General features: G+C 52.1%; 2 protein-coding genes across 11 annotated transcripts in view; one reads left to right on the forward strand and one right to left on the reverse strand.

Moving 5' to 3' along the window:
• Positions 1 to 1,015: 1,015 nt before the first annotated feature.
• On the forward strand, positions 1,016 to 11,810 carry GTF3C5 (general transcription factor IIIC subunit 5). 6 transcript variants are annotated; one of them, XM_040531626.1, is made up of 12 exons: positions 1,016 to 1,244; positions 1,774 to 1,999; positions 2,241 to 2,439; positions 3,389 to 3,584; positions 4,066 to 4,170; positions 4,682 to 4,796; positions 5,482 to 5,562; positions 6,124 to 6,221; positions 6,775 to 6,857; positions 7,152 to 7,294; positions 7,998 to 8,160; positions 8,444 to 8,731. In XM_040531626.1, the coding sequence occupies exons 2-11, from the start codon at positions 1,870 to 1,872 to the stop codon at positions 8,153 to 8,155; spliced, it is 1,308 nt and encodes a 435-aa protein (XP_040387560.1). In that variant the 5' UTR covers positions 1,016 to 1,244; positions 1,774 to 1,869; the 3' UTR covers positions 8,156 to 8,160; positions 8,444 to 8,731. The 6 variants fall into 6 exon arrangements, with proteins under 6 accessions (XP_040387560.1, XP_040387557.1, XP_040387556.1 ...); XM_040531623.1 differs by lacking the exons at positions 1,016 to 1,244; positions 8,444 to 8,731 and adding exons at positions 1,261 to 1,460; positions 11,432 to 11,810; XM_040531622.1 differs by lacking the exon at positions 1,016 to 1,244 and adding an exon at positions 1,261 to 1,460.
• The window catches only part of RALGDS (ral guanine nucleotide dissociation stimulator), a 48,699-nt gene continuing 41,685 nt past the window's right edge, over positions 10,194 to 17,207 (reverse strand). For 3 of the 5 annotated variants that reach the window (XM_040531618.1, XM_040531615.1, XM_040531614.1), the window contains exons 5-18: positions 16,974 to 17,167; positions 16,446 to 16,567; positions 16,109 to 16,324; positions 15,887 to 15,990; positions 15,494 to 15,578; positions 14,759 to 14,836; positions 14,574 to 14,660; positions 14,083 to 14,115; positions 13,722 to 13,843; positions 13,506 to 13,601; positions 13,176 to 13,377; positions 12,685 to 13,011; positions 12,424 to 12,538; positions 10,194 to 12,238 (exon numbers count right to left, since the gene is read on the reverse strand). In XM_040531618.1, coding sequence (XP_040387552.1) covers positions 12,063 to 12,238; positions 12,424 to 12,538; positions 12,685 to 13,011; positions 13,176 to 13,377; positions 13,506 to 13,601; positions 13,722 to 13,843; positions 14,083 to 14,115; positions 14,574 to 14,660; positions 14,759 to 14,836; positions 15,494 to 15,578; positions 15,887 to 15,990; positions 16,109 to 16,324; positions 16,446 to 16,567; positions 16,974 to 17,167 — 1,957 coding nt within the window. In that variant the 3' untranslated portion in view covers positions 10,194 to 12,062. The remainder of the gene's footprint in view (positions 12,239 to 12,423; positions 12,539 to 12,684; positions 13,012 to 13,175; positions 13,378 to 13,505; positions 13,602 to 13,721; positions 13,844 to 14,082; positions 14,116 to 14,573; positions 14,661 to 14,758; positions 14,837 to 15,493; positions 15,579 to 15,886; positions 15,991 to 16,108; positions 16,325 to 16,445; positions 16,568 to 16,973; positions 17,168 to 17,207) is intronic. The other 2 variants (XM_040531619.1, XM_040531616.1) reach the window with 1 other exon arrangement.

Consider the following 17,207-nt stretch of genomic DNA (forward strand, 5'->3'; position numbering starts at 1 on the left):
GATTTTGGCTTCTCCATGTCTTTGTCGTGACATGATTTTGTCTCTAGCATTACAGTGAGGCAGGGAGCAACATCAAGCCTCTGGGCAAAGCATTTTCCCCTGACACAGCAATAGCTCGGTTAAGCTGCTGATGCATCAGTGCCATAGCTTGGTCTGCTCTGCCAGCTTTTTGGCTCGGGAATTGTTTTTCCTGGTTGCCTGCGTGATTTGTAGCAGGACGGACCCAATCCTGATCTGTGCCTTTGGATGCTGCCACCTTACAATCATCCACACTAATAACAAAGAACTCATGGATAACTGCAGTTGTTATATATGCAACACAAACCTCTTAGTGAATCGTTGCCCAGTTCGCTATTAAAAAACAAACAAGCAAGGGGGAATTTATCCTGCATGGGTTTATGGCCACAAGGCTGCTTGGCAAAGGCCAGGCTAGGAGCTACAGCTCAGGAAGGAAGATGAGGATCAGGATTTGTCACCCAGGATTTGTGCCTGGAATTATTCCCGACTTCACACCGCTGTGGGTGACACCAACCCTGCCCCACACCAGCACCTTCTCACCGCCTGCTTACCCTGTGTTGATCATTCTTCCTCGGAAAAGAAGGCCCCAGAGGTCGGTGCGAAGCAGGGGAAGGAGAATTGCTCCCAGCCCTCCCGGCCTGCCCGGCTTGGAGCCGCTGCAGTGCGGGCAGTGCCCGCCGAGGGGCGGTGCGAGAGCGGCCCATTGCCAGGGAACGGAGGCACAGGGGGAGCGTTGGGTATGGGATGCACAGGGGGAAGTACTGGATATAGGATGCCCAGCAGGCAGCGCTGGATATAGGATGCTTCCTCCTCTCCAGATCAAACACCCCCAGTTCCCTCAGCTGCTCCTCACAGGACTTGTGTCCCAGACCCCTCACCAGCTTCACAGCCCTGCTCTGGATGTCCTTCTTGTCGTGAGGGGCCCAAAGCTAAACCCAGCACTCGAGGTGCGGCCTCACCAGAGCAGAGCACAGGGGGACATCACCTCCCCGGCCCTGCTGGCCGCACAATTCCTGACACAAGCCACCTGGGCGCACTGCGGCTCGTGCTCAGGCGAGCATCAACCAGCATCGAAGACGACGACCACCACAGCGCCACAACCCGCAGCCTACACCCCTGAAGGCTCTCAGGGGCTCTCTCGGGGGGGGCTGCAAACGGCCTCGCGGCCGCCTTCGGCTCCCGGGACCCAGCCAGGGCTGTGACCAGGGCGGGTGGGAACCTTGGAGGTGCGGAACCATCGCGCTGAGCCCGCGGGGCGGCGCCGGGCGGCTGCCGGGCGGGCCGGGGCGATGGCGGCGGGCGGGCGGTGCTGGGGGGAGCGGGGCTCGGCCGTGGTGCAGCTGCCCCGCACGCCGCGCATGGTGTCCGTGGAGTACCCGGGGCTGGTGCGGGATGTCGGAGCCGTGCTGCGGACGCTGGGAGGAGAGGAAGGGGTGTCGCGGGTGAGGGGCTGCTGGGGAGCGGGGAGCGCGGTCCAGGCTGTGGGTAGGGTGGGGGTGGGGGGCTCGCGTTGGGATCCCCCCGTTGGGGTCCCCCTCTTGGGATCCCCTCATCTGTGGGCTGCTGGGGCTTAGGGATGGTTTTTCTCGAGGTTTCGGGGTGATGCTGCTCGCCTGGGCCGCAGCCGGGTGAGGGAGGTGGGATGGGAGGTGTCAAATGGGGTTGGAGCACCCAAGGGTGCCCCCGAGGTGCTGCAGGGAGCCGCCAGCCCTGGCGCCGTGCTAACAGAGACTGCCCCTGTCCTCTCCGACGCAGATCTACGCCGACCCTGCCAAAAGGCTGGAGCTGTGTTTCCGCCCCAAGGACCCTTACTGCCACCCCGTGTGCGCCAATCGCTTCCCCACCTCCACCATGCTGCTCAAGGTGAGGAGGAGGACCAGGAGGAATAAGACGCAGGTGGACACGGAAGAGCCAGTCCAGCCAGAAGTCCAGTTTGAAATGGAAATTGTTGGGATTGTCACCACTGTTTACAAATTTCAAGGTAATACTTGTGTTTGGGTCCGCAAAGCTTAAAGGTTGATGGGAAGGGCTGATGGGAAAGGGAAATGTTTCACTTGAAGAATTTAAGACTGCAAAGAAAAGCAAGTCGTCTATTGTTACAGCCTCCTTTCTGTATAAACCTTTGCATGGACTTATCAGACAACTGCTCCTGAAAGCTGAGTGTTGGGAGAAGTATTATCTTCACAATGATTTCACAATGTTTTAACGTTTCCTTCTCACAGGAATGTCTGATTTCCAGTACCTGGCAATGCACTCTGGTCCTGATGGCAAACAAACCTCCATGTATGACAAAGTCCTAATGCTCAAACCAGAGAAGGAAGAATTTTTCAATAGAGAATTACCTCTCTACATCCCTCCACCAATTTTCTCACGTTTAGACACTCCTGTTGACTATTTTTATCGACCAGATACCCAACACCGGTTAGTGCCTTTTCTCCTGATATAGTAAATAGTCCGTGTTGGTTCTTGGAAGGAAAGGAACATGAAACATTTTGTTGGATTGATACACGCTTACAACAGACAAGTTTTCAAGTTCAGGTTTCATTTTTCATCACATGAAGATGCATCCAATGCATTCTGACTTCACTGTTGTTATAGGAACTGTGCTCTTGAAGCATCACGGCAGCATTAAATATATTGTTCATGTATTTCATCAATATCAGCTGCTGAATGCTTCAATAGAAGATGACTGCTCCCCGCAGGACACGACATGCAGCGTAGGATGCATGAGTGTGTCTTTCTGCCTGCTTCCACGGGGCTGCAGCTGAGTGCAGAGTATGTTGAGTCAATGCCATGTGTCCTGTGACCACATTCACCGGGCCTGTGCCCTGCTGGCCCCTGGTTACTTTTGCCAGGAGAACAATCTGCAAGGTCTCCCACAAGAAACATCTTTTGATTTCTCACTGTAGTCCTTCATTAACACTTAGCAAAGCAAACTTATCTTAATACCTGTGTTTCCATTTTACTTTGTCAATGTCCTCTACTGATACCCAGTAACTCCAGGAGAGCAGAGGCAGAGCAGGAAGCCTGTTGTGCAGCAAATACACTTTTCTGCAAATTAGTGATCAACTGCTTGAGGGGTTTCTCTCACATAGTACGGGGGATCTCCTTGAACAGGCAACTAGAGTTATTTTGGCCACTTGTTTTTAAAACTTGAAATGACCTTTCCTCAGCGGTGAGTCCTTTACAGTTACGAGAATGCTCCCTGGGGAGCTGGGGACAAAATAAGACCCACTCCTTACATGGCTATATCCCTTCACATCAAAAATCAAAAAAGCATACTTCATTTTCACGTGTTCCCTTGAAAGCCATGTCTGCGTGTGCCATAGGCAGAAAGTAAATACGGTCCTTTGCCTTGTTTCCTTCCTAGGGATGGGTACAACAACCCCCAGGTGTCTGGTGAGAACCTCATTGGCCTCAGCAGGGCCCGTCGCCCACACAACGCTATCTTTTTGAACTTTGATGAGGAAGAAGTCCCAACAAAACCCCTGGATGCTGCTGTACAGACCTGGAAGAAAGTGTGCACCAATGCTGTGGATAGAAAGGTGGAGGAAGAGCTGAGGAAGGTACGTGCCACATCCCTGAGCTGGGCTGAGCACTCTACAGTTGCATGCTGTGCTTGAAAAGACTGCATGCAGCCATTTTCTTTGACTTCCCAGCAAAATTGTTGGGATCACAACTACTTGTCGGCTTCTCTGAACGTTTTCTGTGACGTGAAATTTCCTGTTTAACCTCATTCAAGATACGGGCCCATCCAATTACACCAGGCTTCCGAAGCCAGGCTTTTGGGTTCAATTCCCATTGGACACCAGCTGTCCTTTGTGACCGTAGCCAAATACGCATCTGCTTTTTCTGTTATCTAATCTATCAAACAAGTGGGGTTGTACTGGCATATTCCGATAGGGATACCAGAATATTTGGCATCCTGAACAGCTGCAATTCCCCTTGTAAATGACGGATACGATACATATTTGTCAAGGCATGACAATGTCATGTCAGGAAAGCGAGCGAGGGGCACGTACCTGAAATGATGATGTATTATTTTAGCTCTTTGAAGTCCGCCCAGTCTGGTCCCGGAATGCAGTAAAAGCCAATGTCAACATCCACCCAGACAAGCTGAAACTCCTGTTGCCGTATCTGGCCTATTACATGGTAAGTCTGAGGAAATCTGCCCTTGGTCCTGGCTGATGCTGCTAGGAGGTGGTGCAGGGGTGGATCACCTGGATGTTCCTGGCTCTCTGCAGGTTCTGAGGTCCCACCACTAAGTACCTGGGCTTCATGTAAAGAGAAAAAGGGAAGGCAAACTTTCCTACTGAACAAAAGTTACAACTGTAGATGATTCGATAATTGTTAGCTCCATTGATTCTAGTCTGCTTTACAATTTGGTCACACATTCAAACTGATTGTCCATCTGGCAATGGTATCGGATTTTTTCCAAACAGATTTTCTTGTGATCTTGCAAGTTGATTTTTAAAGGCACAGAAATATTTCGCCTTCAGTGCATCAATTGCCCATGTTTCAGTATGTAAATACTGGTTGTGAAAAGTGAGGAAGGAGTTAGTAAAAGAAATATTTGGACAATGCAGGAAACTACTAGAATTTTCTAAAAGTCTCTGCAACACAACTATTTTTTGTAACCATCTACCCCTGTATGTTTACACAGCTAACAGGTCCCTGGAGGAGCTTATGGGTTAGGTTTGGGTATGACCCCAGAAAACACCCTGAAGCAAAGATTTATCAAGTACTGGACTTCCGAATTCGCTGTGGAATGAAATACGGTAAAAGGGCCCAACCCTCACAGACCCTCTTTGCTTTCTGGTTAATCCTTGTAGTTCTTTTCATTTGTTTTCAAACTTTTTTGCTGTAACTGCTTTGATGAAGAAGGCATCTTTTTAAGTTCATTGATTCCAGTAGTTCTTCCATAAACTCCTTTAAAACTTAATTTTATACCATGTGGTATTTCTACCCTCATTTGGCACATTCCAAACCCCAGGAACAGCTGGCTGACATCTCCATGTGCATTCAAAGCCCGAGCGTGTGTCAGCAGCCCATCTTCACTGTTCCTCAAGGGAGACGCTGAGCAGTAGATTCTGTTGCTTCCATGGTAGCTTTCCCTCAGTGAACTCAACGTTTGTGCAGGGCACCAGGTCTTAGGCTTTAGGACAAAGGTTCCCTTTCACTGTGATTTTGTAGAGGGCAAGTTGAGGGAAAGGACTTTCTGGGGTCATGTAATATGTCCACAAGAGAGCCGACATCCAGTCATTATGATCGGATCTTACAGATCCCTCTTTCCAACCAAAAGGGTTTTTCTTTATGTGACACCTCTCCTCTCCCCATCTCGCAAATTCAGAATATCCCAAAGATCATTTCACACACTAGTCCAGCACGTCTATTACTGAGCTGGTGATACTCTGCAGAATGCTTGCCTTCAGTTCATTATTGGTTTTCTTTTTTCACCTCCAGGTTACGCACCTAACGATATGCCAGTGAAAGCAAAACGCAGCACATACAACTACAGTCTGCCCATCACTGTCAAAAAGCCAGGTATGCTGTGCCAGCAGAAGGAATGTCTGGCTCTGCTCTTTCTTTGGTTTACTCCATCTTAGTCTCAGGTGGTAAAAATTCTTCCTGCATTCCAGCTGAGCCAAAATTGGAACTCCCTCCCTATTTGTAATATTGTGCTGTTGTTAAAACCAATAGAAGAGTCTCCTGCTGGGCAGTGTTGGGAGAGTCTTTGATACATGTCTGGCTGAGCCAGAGAGAAGAGAGTTCTGTAAGCAACATTGTGAGAACTCAACATTCACTTGTGTTTGGTGATTGTGCAGCACAGATTAGGGGGGGAGTTGATTTTTTTGTTTTTGTTTTTGTCAAAGAAAAGTAGAGAAGATTAAAATTGTTAACAAATGTGCTGTGGAAGGAACACAGCCAAACTCACCACCTTTCCTGTGACTGATTTGCTGTCCAGTAACATCTCTGAAGAATCAGCAGTTCAGTTGCTGGGTTGGTCTGGTTTTTGCTGATCAGCAAAGTTGCACTAACATACAGAAGAAACAGTACAGTGCCACAGTGAAATATGTCCCTAATCATGCCTCTGTTGCTTTTCAGTAAGTCATACAGTCAGTGTGCACGATCTGAAGCAGGGACTTGGTACTTCTGGTACATCCAGTGCAAAAAAGTCTGCCTCCAGCAGGTATAAACTGAAGGTAAGCATTACTCTCTTTTACCAGAATCTTGAAATAGTATCGCAAAAAGGGAACGTTTCCTATTTTATAAGTCATTAGGGGCACAGATTTCTCTTTGAGACCTGAATGAGTTGATGGTTACAAGTTTACCTGGGAAGCTGCTAGTTGAACACGTCACTCCAGAACTTCATCTGCTGTTCACTGAATATATTTCTTACACGCTGCAAGATGGGAATTGTACTCTTACCCCTAGTCTTAAACATAATAAGTGTTTTGTTTCAGTTTATAAAATTGGAGAACTTTATGGGCAGCAAAGTGCAAAACATTGCCATGTGTTTATCATCTTGCAGAATCCAGCAAGGCAAAATAAATATTTAAACAGGAGTCTGTTTTTTTCCCTCCTTTTTGCTAGAACAACACCTCTGATCCGCTGTTATGCAGGAACAAGCTACAGCTAGAGCTGCAGCTTGGATATTGCCTTGGAACAGAGGTGTGTAGGAAATGCCTTGTGCCAGGGTTGCCCCATTACACCACAAAACATGCATTAAATCCTTTCTGTCTTTGCTCTTCTTAGGAATCCATCTACATTTTCCGAGAAGGAGCCTTACCCCCTTATCGGCAGATGTTCTACCAACTCTGTGACTTGAATGTGGAAAGGTATGGCACACTTTCAGCTGAGTCATCTGTTAGAACTAGATTTCAAAGCCCGTTGTTTATATCCAGTCCATTATACTTGCTCTCCTTGACCAGCAACAAAAGAAGGGTTTAGCTTCTTAATAAAAATAGAACAGACTTTTCACACAGACTTCCTTTCCCATACGACAGCTAGGTGAATAACCAAATATGCTAGTCCAGCTCAGTGAAACTGAAGTAAGCCACAGTCTGTCGTATTTGAAGCCTGCATCAGACTGTAGAAGGCTAACATTTCACCCCCTTGTTACTCCTTTTTAGCCTACAGAAAATCATCCATCGGAATGATGGTACAGAGACAGAATGCACAGAGCGGGATGGGTGGTGCCTTCCGAAGACTAGCGATGATCTGCGCGATACCATGTCCCTGATGATAAAGCAGATCATCAGATCCACTAGACCTGGTAAGGATGTTTCTGAACCTCAGAGTGCCGAGCAGTGTATTACTACCTACCTGATGACGTTGAGATGTTGCGTACCGAATCAGGATATTGCCATCAATGCTGGGGAAGCAGTGTTGCTATATTTGCTGCCTCGGTGCAGAATTAAGTGCTCGTTTACACCTGGTGCTCCCTGGGCTTTAGTGCATCACAGTGCATGAGCTGCAGCTGTTGTCCTGTATGTGAATGTGGGTTGCAGGAATAGCCAGGAGTAAAGGATTTCTTTTTGATCTTTCCTGTATCACAGCTTTCAGGTTTTAAATGTCTTTGCCCAGCAGTAGCCAAGATATCATCCTTACTGATGCATCTCTTAGTGACATTAAGATTTATTTCCTGTTTATTGATGGCATATATCTTACAAACAAGAAGCGAGGAAATTATTTCTGCATGATGCCGGGCCAAATTAATATCCCAGTGAATTAGCTCGGAATCAGGTGGGAGATGAGACATGACACTGCAGATCTGCTGCTGTTCTAAGATCATTCCAGGGGTGTGAAAACATTGTTTTTTTTCCTTTTCTTTTAAAAAAAATTCTATTAAGATGTGCAACCTTAGCTGTGATCCTCAGGCTTCTGCCTTTCTCTGCTTTATGAACTATACTGCATATTCCCCCACATTGCACTGAGAGATGCATCAGAGTATCTTCCTCTCTTTCTTCCCAATTAAGCTCTTTTCTCAAGTACAACAAGCAATGAAGATGGCAAAGAGCAGCTTGCATATGAGTCTGGAGAGGATGAGGATGATGAAGAGGAAGAGGAAGAGGACTTCAAGCCTTCTGACGGGAGTGAAAATGAAATGGAAACAGAAATTCTGGACTATGTGTGAACTCGGTGAGTAGTCTTGCTGCTGTTGGACAGAATATTCTTGGCTCTTGTTCCTTGAGTGCTGAGGGCTCAGCAACCATACACAGGATGTGGGAAAGCAAAACTTGCACTAAGTTGCCAGCTACCTACCTGTACTGACTGTGGTACCTGCTGATGGCTGTTGTTTTGGATGTTCAGGAGCCATTGCCCACATTTTTATAATTGCTGGATAATAAGCCCTCAAAACATTGACAGGGGATATAGATTTCTTGCCGGGCTCCAAATGGCATTTAATGTAGCATCTCAACAGGCTGCCAAGAAGAGAGACCAGAATCCAAACCATCTGGAAATGACACCTGAAAGCAGGAGAAGTTGCATTCCTAAATCTCTCCATGTATGAGAAGTACACCTTGTCTGGGTTGATGGCCGTGTGGGAAATAGAAAACCTGCTTGAGGAGGTGCTGAGGTAAAGCACTCCAATGTTACTCGAGTCCATAAAGGCAGGGTGCTGCTCTTTCCTTCGTGTAAGGTGAATTAAAATTCTGTGCAATGACTTCAGCATCAAGCCTAGCCAGTGAACTTGGAAATAAAGCCAGCAGGACAAAAACACTTCCTGGCAGTGAATTATTCCCTTCTGTTGGATGTAGCGTATGTTGTCCTTACTAGCTAACACACTTCTCAATTCCATTTTGATTTTGCCAGAAGTTAACAAGGACTGCAAGAAGGCGGCAATGTGGCAGAGCTTCAGGCTCACAGAGGTTGCCCACTCTGGCCGTTAGTCTGCTATCACTGGCTGGATTGTTACCATGCAGTCACAGAAATTAAAGATCTGCTGGCATTTCCTGGGTGTTGTTCTTTCCTCAGTGTGTTACAAGTGGAAGGTTTATCGTTAGTGGTTGATAACGTGCTCTAATGCATATAGGTATATATATTCTAACATTAGATATATGAGGACCGGCCCCTCATGGGTGCACACACTATAGCTCGCTGGGAAATCCTGTGCTTTGCCTTGCACTGCTACCTCTGTAGCATGGGCTACAACAGTAAGTACAGAGGCATTTCTTATAGCTTTATGACTTTGTAAGGGGGGGCTGTGTATTGTTCTGCCTGGGGAGAACCAGCCGTGGTAAAGCATAGGTGCTGGCAATGCACAAGGCCAGAGGCACAAGCGGCTGTGCAACAGATTTATCCTTCTCAGTACACTGCAAGCAGGGAACTAGGGAAAAAGGAGAGATGCTCTGGGCACTCTACTTCCAGGTAAGAATACCTACCTGTTCTCAGGTGTTAGCAGGCACCAAGAATAAAATGCTAGGAAAAACACCTAAAGCCAAGCTTTCTATCAACAACAGGCCAGAGTTTACTCATTTTCCATCTGTTTCTGAAATTCTTCTGTCTGAGAAGACTGCAGTTACATGGATGCTTAATTCTGCCTTACTAGTTAATGACATTACCAGCCCTGCCTGCACAATACAATCCTTTAGTTTTCAAAAACTCAAGCTTTAAAGTAATCTATGTAGCAAAAGACACAGAGCAATTCTGTGCGTTGGAGCTGTATCTGTAATACCCACACTCAGAGCCATTACACCACCCAGGCAATCTCCACCGCAGTCTGTGCAATTATAAAATAGAAAATAAACATGCTGGCCGTGCTAGGAAAGGAACCCTTGAACACCAAAGGAATGATGCCTCAAACCGAAACAGACCACTATCTCCACAACATAAGGACCAACCGCTGCATTTGCTCTTAAAACCATTGCTAATATGAAAAGAAGTAAAACCAGTAAATTAGATGTCACATTTATGCTACCAGAAAATGTACCAGGCCCAACAACTGAGATTCAAACAAACAGGGTTACTTGAAAGCAGGAGCTAGATCTGCAAACAAAAAAGCCTTGTTTCTTCATTCAGGCCCAAAACAAAGCTCAACTCACGTACCGCACGGTACAACCACAGGCTCAGTCACCACCTCATCCACAGTCAGATCCGTTTCCCCTTTCTCCAGGAATGGGCCAGCATTTTGGGAAGGAAGACAGGACAACCCCTGCCTTGGGGCAGGGACGTTTGAGCATCGGTATTTTATTGCAAAGACTAATTACATTGCTGTGTACAAGTCACACTGGGCAGTGTGCTCCTTCATTGAAGTGGTACAAAATACATATGGTACAGCCAGTCCCTCCGGTGATGCTGAGCTGCCAGGGGACACCGGCAGGAGGGGAGGGGGACGGTGACAGCGGGGTGGGCAGGAGCTGGCAGGCACAGAGCGGCGCGGGGCCGAGGGGAGGCCCCAGGGTGCTGGTACCAGGCTCCGTGCAGGGGGAGGAAAACAGGAGGCAGCCTCTGCGTCAGGGTGCCAGGGGCTCCCATCATGTGCAGCGTGGGCACGGTGGGCCAGGACATGCCACCCTAAGGGGACGTGGGGCTGGCAGAGCTGGTGCCAGCCCCGCTGGTCAACAAGCGGGCGGCCTCTCCCCGCCCGGTGCCACAGGTCCCACCACCTCCTGCCACCAGCCCTGGTCCCCCGAGCGTGAGAGCGCGGCATCGCTGCAGCCCAGGCCCCTCTCCTGGAGCCAGGGAACGCATTGCCCCTGCCCGGCAGCACAGACAGACAGGAAAGAGAGGGTGGGGTGGGAGGAAGTGCTTAAATGAGATGGCCCAGCAGGTGCAGGAGCAAAGAAAAAGTAAAAAAAAATAAAAAAAGAAAGAATAAAAGTCCCCCCTTTGGTTAGTGTTTCCTACAGTCAATAAAATAAGCATCTCTGCCCCTGCTCGATCAACTAGTGGTAAAGAAACAAGGGAGAGAGGGAGGCCAGAGCGCTCTGTGCCTTAGAGCGTGGCAGAGCAACCCTGCTGCTTCTAGCAGCTGAAAATACCAGGGGGAGGAGAGGAGAGGGACTGGGCTGCAGGGCAGGGGGAGGCTGGGTTAGTAAAATGTACAAGTTCATCTCTTCTATTTACAACCAATAAATATTGAAAAAAAAAAAAGTAAACATTTTCGTTTTATACAAAAGAAGTCTCATTGCTGCTTCTCCCATGGTCAGTGTTTGAAAAAGTCTGGTTAAAGCCCAAGGTGAGTGGCACTTTCTGGGGGGCAGGCGGCGGCACCGGGGTACTCGGAGCACCCCAAGCTCTGTCTCGCCTCGTCGCCCACCTGCGCAGACCCAGGGTCTCTATTTACACAAATTCGGACAGAAATTCACTCTCCTCTTCCTCGCTAGGCTGGCAGTTCTGGGGGCACGGGGAGGCGCGCAAAGCTTCCCCCGCCTGCAGAAGAGACACTGGCATTTGATCTTTGGTGCAGGTTTGAACACGGGCTGGCGAAGTCCAGCTGGATCGGGGAGAGGAGCGAGACCACGCGAAGGCTTCCAGTCATCGAGAGCACGAGGCGCCCGCTCCATCGCGGCACGCACGCAGCCCTTCTCAGGGCTCCCAGCACCGGCGCGGGGCTGCATCCCTTCCAGCGTGCCTCCTCGTCCGCGGCTTCTCCCAGGGTAAGGACGTGGAGGTAAAAACCAACGCCGGGAAGCTCCCGTAGCAGCGGCTCGCCTGCCGCTCCTTGCAAACAGCCCCTCTGCAGGCCTCCGCTCCCCGGCTCGCGCGGACACAAGGCACCTACGGCAGAGAGGCGGGCTCCTGCTCTGGGCAGGCCGGCGGCTGGACGAGTGGCGCACCGTGGAAGGTTTTAAAAATAAAAATAATAAAACAGAGAGATTCCCCCCGCTGCCTTCCTGTGTAGAAAAAAAAAAAGACCTGATTGAAACGGGAGCTTGTGCAGAGAGAGGCGGAGGCCACCGGTTGCCAAAGCGCCCTGGCTCTCGATGCAGGCGAGGCTCGCTCCTCGCCGTGCTGGCGGCACAGGGACCAGCCGCAGCCGGGCCCAGAGCAGCCTGCCCCCAAGGCCCCGTCGGTGAGGGGTGGCAGTGGGGCTGAGGCTAGAAGATGCCTTTGGCGATCTTCAGGCCTTTCTGCTTCATCCTGGGCAGGGTGGAGCTGGAGCCGTGCTTGATCTTCACGCCCTTGGAGAAACCCCGCTTCTTCAGCACGAAGTCATAGTTGGCGGCCGAGTTCATGGCGTAGAAGACGTTGGCGTTGTCGGGGATTTTCAGCTCTGGAAGCGTCCGAGGACGGGGGTCAGTTGGGCACCCCTGAAAGGGGCTGCGAGCAGTCCCTGGGTGCTGGCACCCACCTGCTGCTGCCTCCCAGCCCTGCTCCCACCCATGCCCCCCAGGCTGAGGTGTGGTCAGCTGGGGACACAGCCAGGGCCTGGAAAACCTCCCACACCCCAGTACACACCTCTCTCCTCCGAGATGATCTGAACGAGCTCATAGTCTTCAGGCCGGTCCCCGTCCAAGTTGTGTTTGGCCATGGCCTTGCGAATAACGACCGGGGTCTTATCCTGGCTCGTCACCTGCAGGCACAGAGCATTATTAACTGAAAAGAGGACAAAATGCTGCAAAACCTCCCGCCTCCATCTCCTCCCAGTGCGGGACATGCCTGCATCCAAGCGTGGCGAGCCCCCCCTACCCAAATTCCCCGTGGGTGCCCGCTGCTAACCAGGATGCTCTTGTACATGTTGCCGTTGTCCACAGCCAGGCTGACGCGGATGATGCAGCAGTCGTCGACCTGCTGGTTGTAGAGGGGCAGCGAGAGGGACGAGTAGCTGGAGATGCCGGAGACAGAGCGCTTGTGGGTGCGGGAGGCCGTCACCGGCGTGGAGGAGACGGAGGAGGACGAGGCACTGCTGGAGCCCGAGCCGATGCCCGACGTGTCCAGGGAGGAGAGGGAGGTGGATTCCCAGAACTGGAGGGCAGGGAGGAGAGGGGATGCGGAGGACACAGTGGTTTTAGCTTCTCCATCAGCCACAGACGGGGTGTACGAGTGCTGGGGAAGGGAGGCCAAAGGGATCTCACTGCCCTGCGCCAGCGGGGGACGTACAGCCGCCGAAGGCGTGAGACCCCGCCACGTCGAGGCCCCCAGCCCCAGAGCAGGCTGAGGGCTGTCCCCATGTGAAGGGCACACCTGCCTCCCCACAAGCTGCTCCTTACCTTCTTCTCCTGGCAGTCAGGGGACTCGGGGATGAAGCTGATGTTGATCTCCTCCACATCCGAGCTGCTGGAGCCGGCAGAGGTGACGCTGACCGAGTCGGTGGCGTCCCCGCTGCACAGGTACTGCCCGCACTTGAGCTGGTCGAAGGACTTGGAGTGAGAGCTGCCGCTGGCGCAGGGCTCGGTACTTGGCGGCTGCCGGCTGACGGGAGGGACAGGAGCAGGGTGAGAAGGGAGCGGGGCAAGGGAAGGCTGGCCCAGCACCACCGTGGAGACGACGGCCTTGGCACCTGCCTCCACCCCACATCCCGCCAGGACGAGCAGACTCACTCGCTCCATCGCTTGATGATGCCCGTGTTCTTCTTCGCCTTCAGCGTGTTGCTGGCTGACTCCGACAGCGGCTCGATCTCACACGACAGCCCGTAACTAGGGGAAAGGAGAGGAAGGTTTTAGCTTGCCAAGGCAAGGTGAGGGATGCAGAGCTGGAGGCGATGAGCCAGAGGCTTCCCCATGCACCAGCAGCAGCTCGGCCCCGCTCATACTCACCTCTCGGCCTCGCTGAGCCGCTCCAGGCTGTGGAACCAGTCCACGAAATGGTCCTCCTGCGTGAAGCTGTAGTTGTTGCAGGCCGACTGAAGCAGCTTGATCTGAGCAATGACTTCAAACTCCTGCAGCCAACGGAGGCAGTCAGAATGGCTGTTTGCCAGCCTCAACACACACACCCCCAAAAAGCCCAGCCCCATGCACAGAGATGCCTAGGAAGGACTGGGATCTCCCCCCAGAATGAAGAACACCACAGCAAAGAAAAAGAGAGATCAACCCCAAAGAGACTGGCAGAGACTGGGCTTGCACAAAGCCAGCCTCCTCCCTCCACCCAGCCATGCCCATGCCACGGTGAAGCTCTCACCTTCCTTCTCTTCTCAAAGTTGATCAGCCCTCCCTGGAAAAGAAGGAGCCAGAGGTCGGTGCGAAGCAGGGGAAGGAGAATTGCTCCCAGCCCTCCCGGCCTGCCCGGCTTGGAGCCGCTGCAGTGCGGGCAGTGCCCGCCGAGGGGCGGTGCGAGAGCGGCCCATTGCCAGGGAACGGAGGCACAGGGGGAGCGTTGGGTATGGGATGCACAGGGGGCAGCGTTGGATATAGGACACACAGGGGTAAGCATTGGATATGGGACACAAAGGGGCAGCGTTGGACATAGGACACACGGGGGGCAGCATTGTATATAGGATGCACAGTGGGAAGCATTGGATATAGGACACACAGAGGGCAGCGCTGGATATAGGACACACAGAGGGGCAGAGTGAGATGTATGGGGAACTACCTCCATTTTTCACTCCAGGCTGTGGGGATGCCTGGGCAGAGGAAGGAGAGGGGGAGGAGGATAGAGATGGAAGTACGTACGTCCAGGAAATCCTTCATGGCAGTATCGAGCATCACCAGGTCTGTGAGGAAGGTGCCGAGATAGGGAATGGTGCCCTGCATCACGCCCTGGGGGACAGCAAGGGACAGCCGGGGTCAGCGGAGAGCCAAGCCCAGCCCAGACAGCCACCAGGAAGGGGACACGAGAATGGCCGTGCCCCACTCACCATCTCTCGCTGCTGCTGCTGCCGCTTCTGAGCCCTCTTCGGGTTGATCTCCAAGGTGGCGAATTTGGACGTGCCCTCCTGGATGGTGGGGAGAGGTGGGGATCAGCACGGGTGGGAAACCGTGCCAAGAGAGGAGCTAAAGTTCACACCCACTTTTACTGGTAAAATTTGCTCGTGGAGGGAAAGAGGAGGAAATCAAGGCTGAGCTTTTTCATGGCAAACAGGGAGGAGAGCCTTAGTGAATAGGAAAGGCTGCTCCCATTTCCAGCCCTCTGTATAAACAGCTCCTCAATGGGATGTTTTGTTCCCTTTTGTGTTTTGTGTGATCTCAGCCCCGACCTGCAGCAAGGCTGGAAAGCTGCGGGAAAGACGCTGGGGCTGCAGCCTTTCACAGACCCCACAGCCCCTTAAAACCTTAAACCAAGAGGCCTCCTGAGAGCTCTGCCCTTTGCACCAGGCTGTTCACAAATGCAGCTGCCTCTGGGGAGAAGCCATCATCTGGTGCACAAGATCATATCCTACTGCTTATCTCTGCTGGCTAAATTGCTCTGAGCGCTTTAGGCAATGACAACTTTTGGGTGGAGAAGCAGAAAGCCCAGCCTGCTCCGAAACCCCTGCCTGCAGCCCCAGCAGTGCTGCCAGGGCTGGCAGCTGGAGCAACGTGCAGATTTCTGCCAGCATCAGCCTAAGCTCCGCGTCAGACATACAGCGATGTGGGTGACCGCTTCCCCGTACCTTAATGAGAAGCTCCCGGCTCAGGGAGTGGTTGTTCTCGTCAGAGAAGATCTCTGAGAGCTCGTGGAAAGTGCGGAAGCTCTCCCTGCTCGGGGGAAACACAGGGGGAAGTCAGCAACGGTGCCACGCTTCCTCAGGCTCTCTTCTGCTCACCCAAATGACCCCAGCAAAGCTCACAGCTCCAGCAAGCCTTGCTGTCTGAGGTTATTCCAGGGTGTTTTGGAAGGAAAGGAGAAGCAGGCAATGCTGCTTTATTTCCTCCTTAGATCCCTGGGCTTTGGGCAAAGCCAGAGCTGCAGTGATCCCCTCTACGCCTTAAAGAGCCACAACAACAGCACAACCTCCCCCTCGAGACCCCCCAGCAGCCACAGGACCCCAGCAGGTGCTGCTCACCGCAGGACCTCGTCCCAGGTCTTCTTCAGCCGGTGAACAGCGTTGCACTGCAGAGCTGAGAGGATGGCTCGGAGGGAGGAGAAGTTCTTCAGGATGCGGCACTCCTGGGGACAGACAAGGGGACTCCGTGTTAAAAAGACAGCCAAGGGACCTGCTGCAATTCATGGACTGCAAAATCCCAGCACTGGGCTGGGGCAGGAGGCAAGGATGGCGCTGTCCTACCCGAGCCACTTCGATCCACCGCTCCACCACCTTAGCCCTCTGCTGCGGCTTCAGGGACCGGTCTCCAAGACACGTGGCGATGACGCAGTTGGCCACGCTATTGAACTGTGAGACCGTGGCACGGATGGTGGGCGCCAGGTGCTCCTTGCCTTTCTTGTCTCGCTGCGACCAGATGCAGCCCAGGCAGTGGTAAGGCACCACTTTCTTAAACAGCTCCTGGAAGATAAGGGAATGGAGATGGGTCTCTTTGGGAAAAGAGGCAGCCAGGAGCAAGGGAGCAGGCAGGCTTGTGCCTCGAGCAGCAGGCGGGCAGAGCACCTTTTGAATGAGTACTCACAGCATCCATCAGCGTGAACTGTTCCGCCACCATCTCTGGGGAGAAGGAGAGGAAATCCGACTTCCCGTCCCCGACCCCGTTCTCCTCCACCAGCTGGAACGTGCAGCCACCGTGGTCCACAGCTGCAAGAGACAGCGCGAAGCTGAGCACCGCAGCATGGCCACGAGCTGAGCACGGCACCACATCCCACGCCAGCCCCTGTGGACACCCACATCCCACCTCAGCACTTCTAATCTCGGTCTGCTCAAGTAAACTAGGCTAGAAACTAGGCCCAGATAGAAGTCAGGCATTTTCACCTGGATACAAGTGTCCACGAAGGATTAAAAGCAGATTAGCTAATCCCCTTAGAAATACCACCTCTAGTTCAGCTGGATTAGCTTCCCGGTGTATCTCCATGTAAACGCAGGCAGTGTTTACAGGGGTTTAGCCACGTGGCGAGACCAGAGGCTCTGGAGACCCTCGATGCTAACCAGTACCACTCTCCCTACAGCCCCAAACACCCCCGTGAGCAGGGAACCACCATCCCACCTTCCGCTTCGGACTCGCTCTGCTCCTGCTGCTGGAATTGGGCCAGCAGGATGCGGGCTCGGCGCTCCAGGTCTGAGCCAGGGATGTTGTGGCGCACGTAGGAGATGAGCTGCTTGAGGCAGGCAAAGTCCGGGGGCTTGCGGAAGTCCTCTGAGTACTGGTCCAGCCAGGCGCCCAGGATGGAGGAGATGGTGCTGTGGGGAGAGGAATGCGGGCAGGCCCACGTGAGAATCG

This window comes from Cygnus olor, chromosome 19 (assembly GCF_009769625.2).
Source record: "Cygnus olor isolate bCygOlo1 chromosome 19, bCygOlo1.pri.v2, whole genome shotgun sequence".
Classification (NCBI taxonomy): Eukaryota; Metazoa; Chordata; class Aves; order Anseriformes; family Anatidae; genus Cygnus; species Cygnus olor.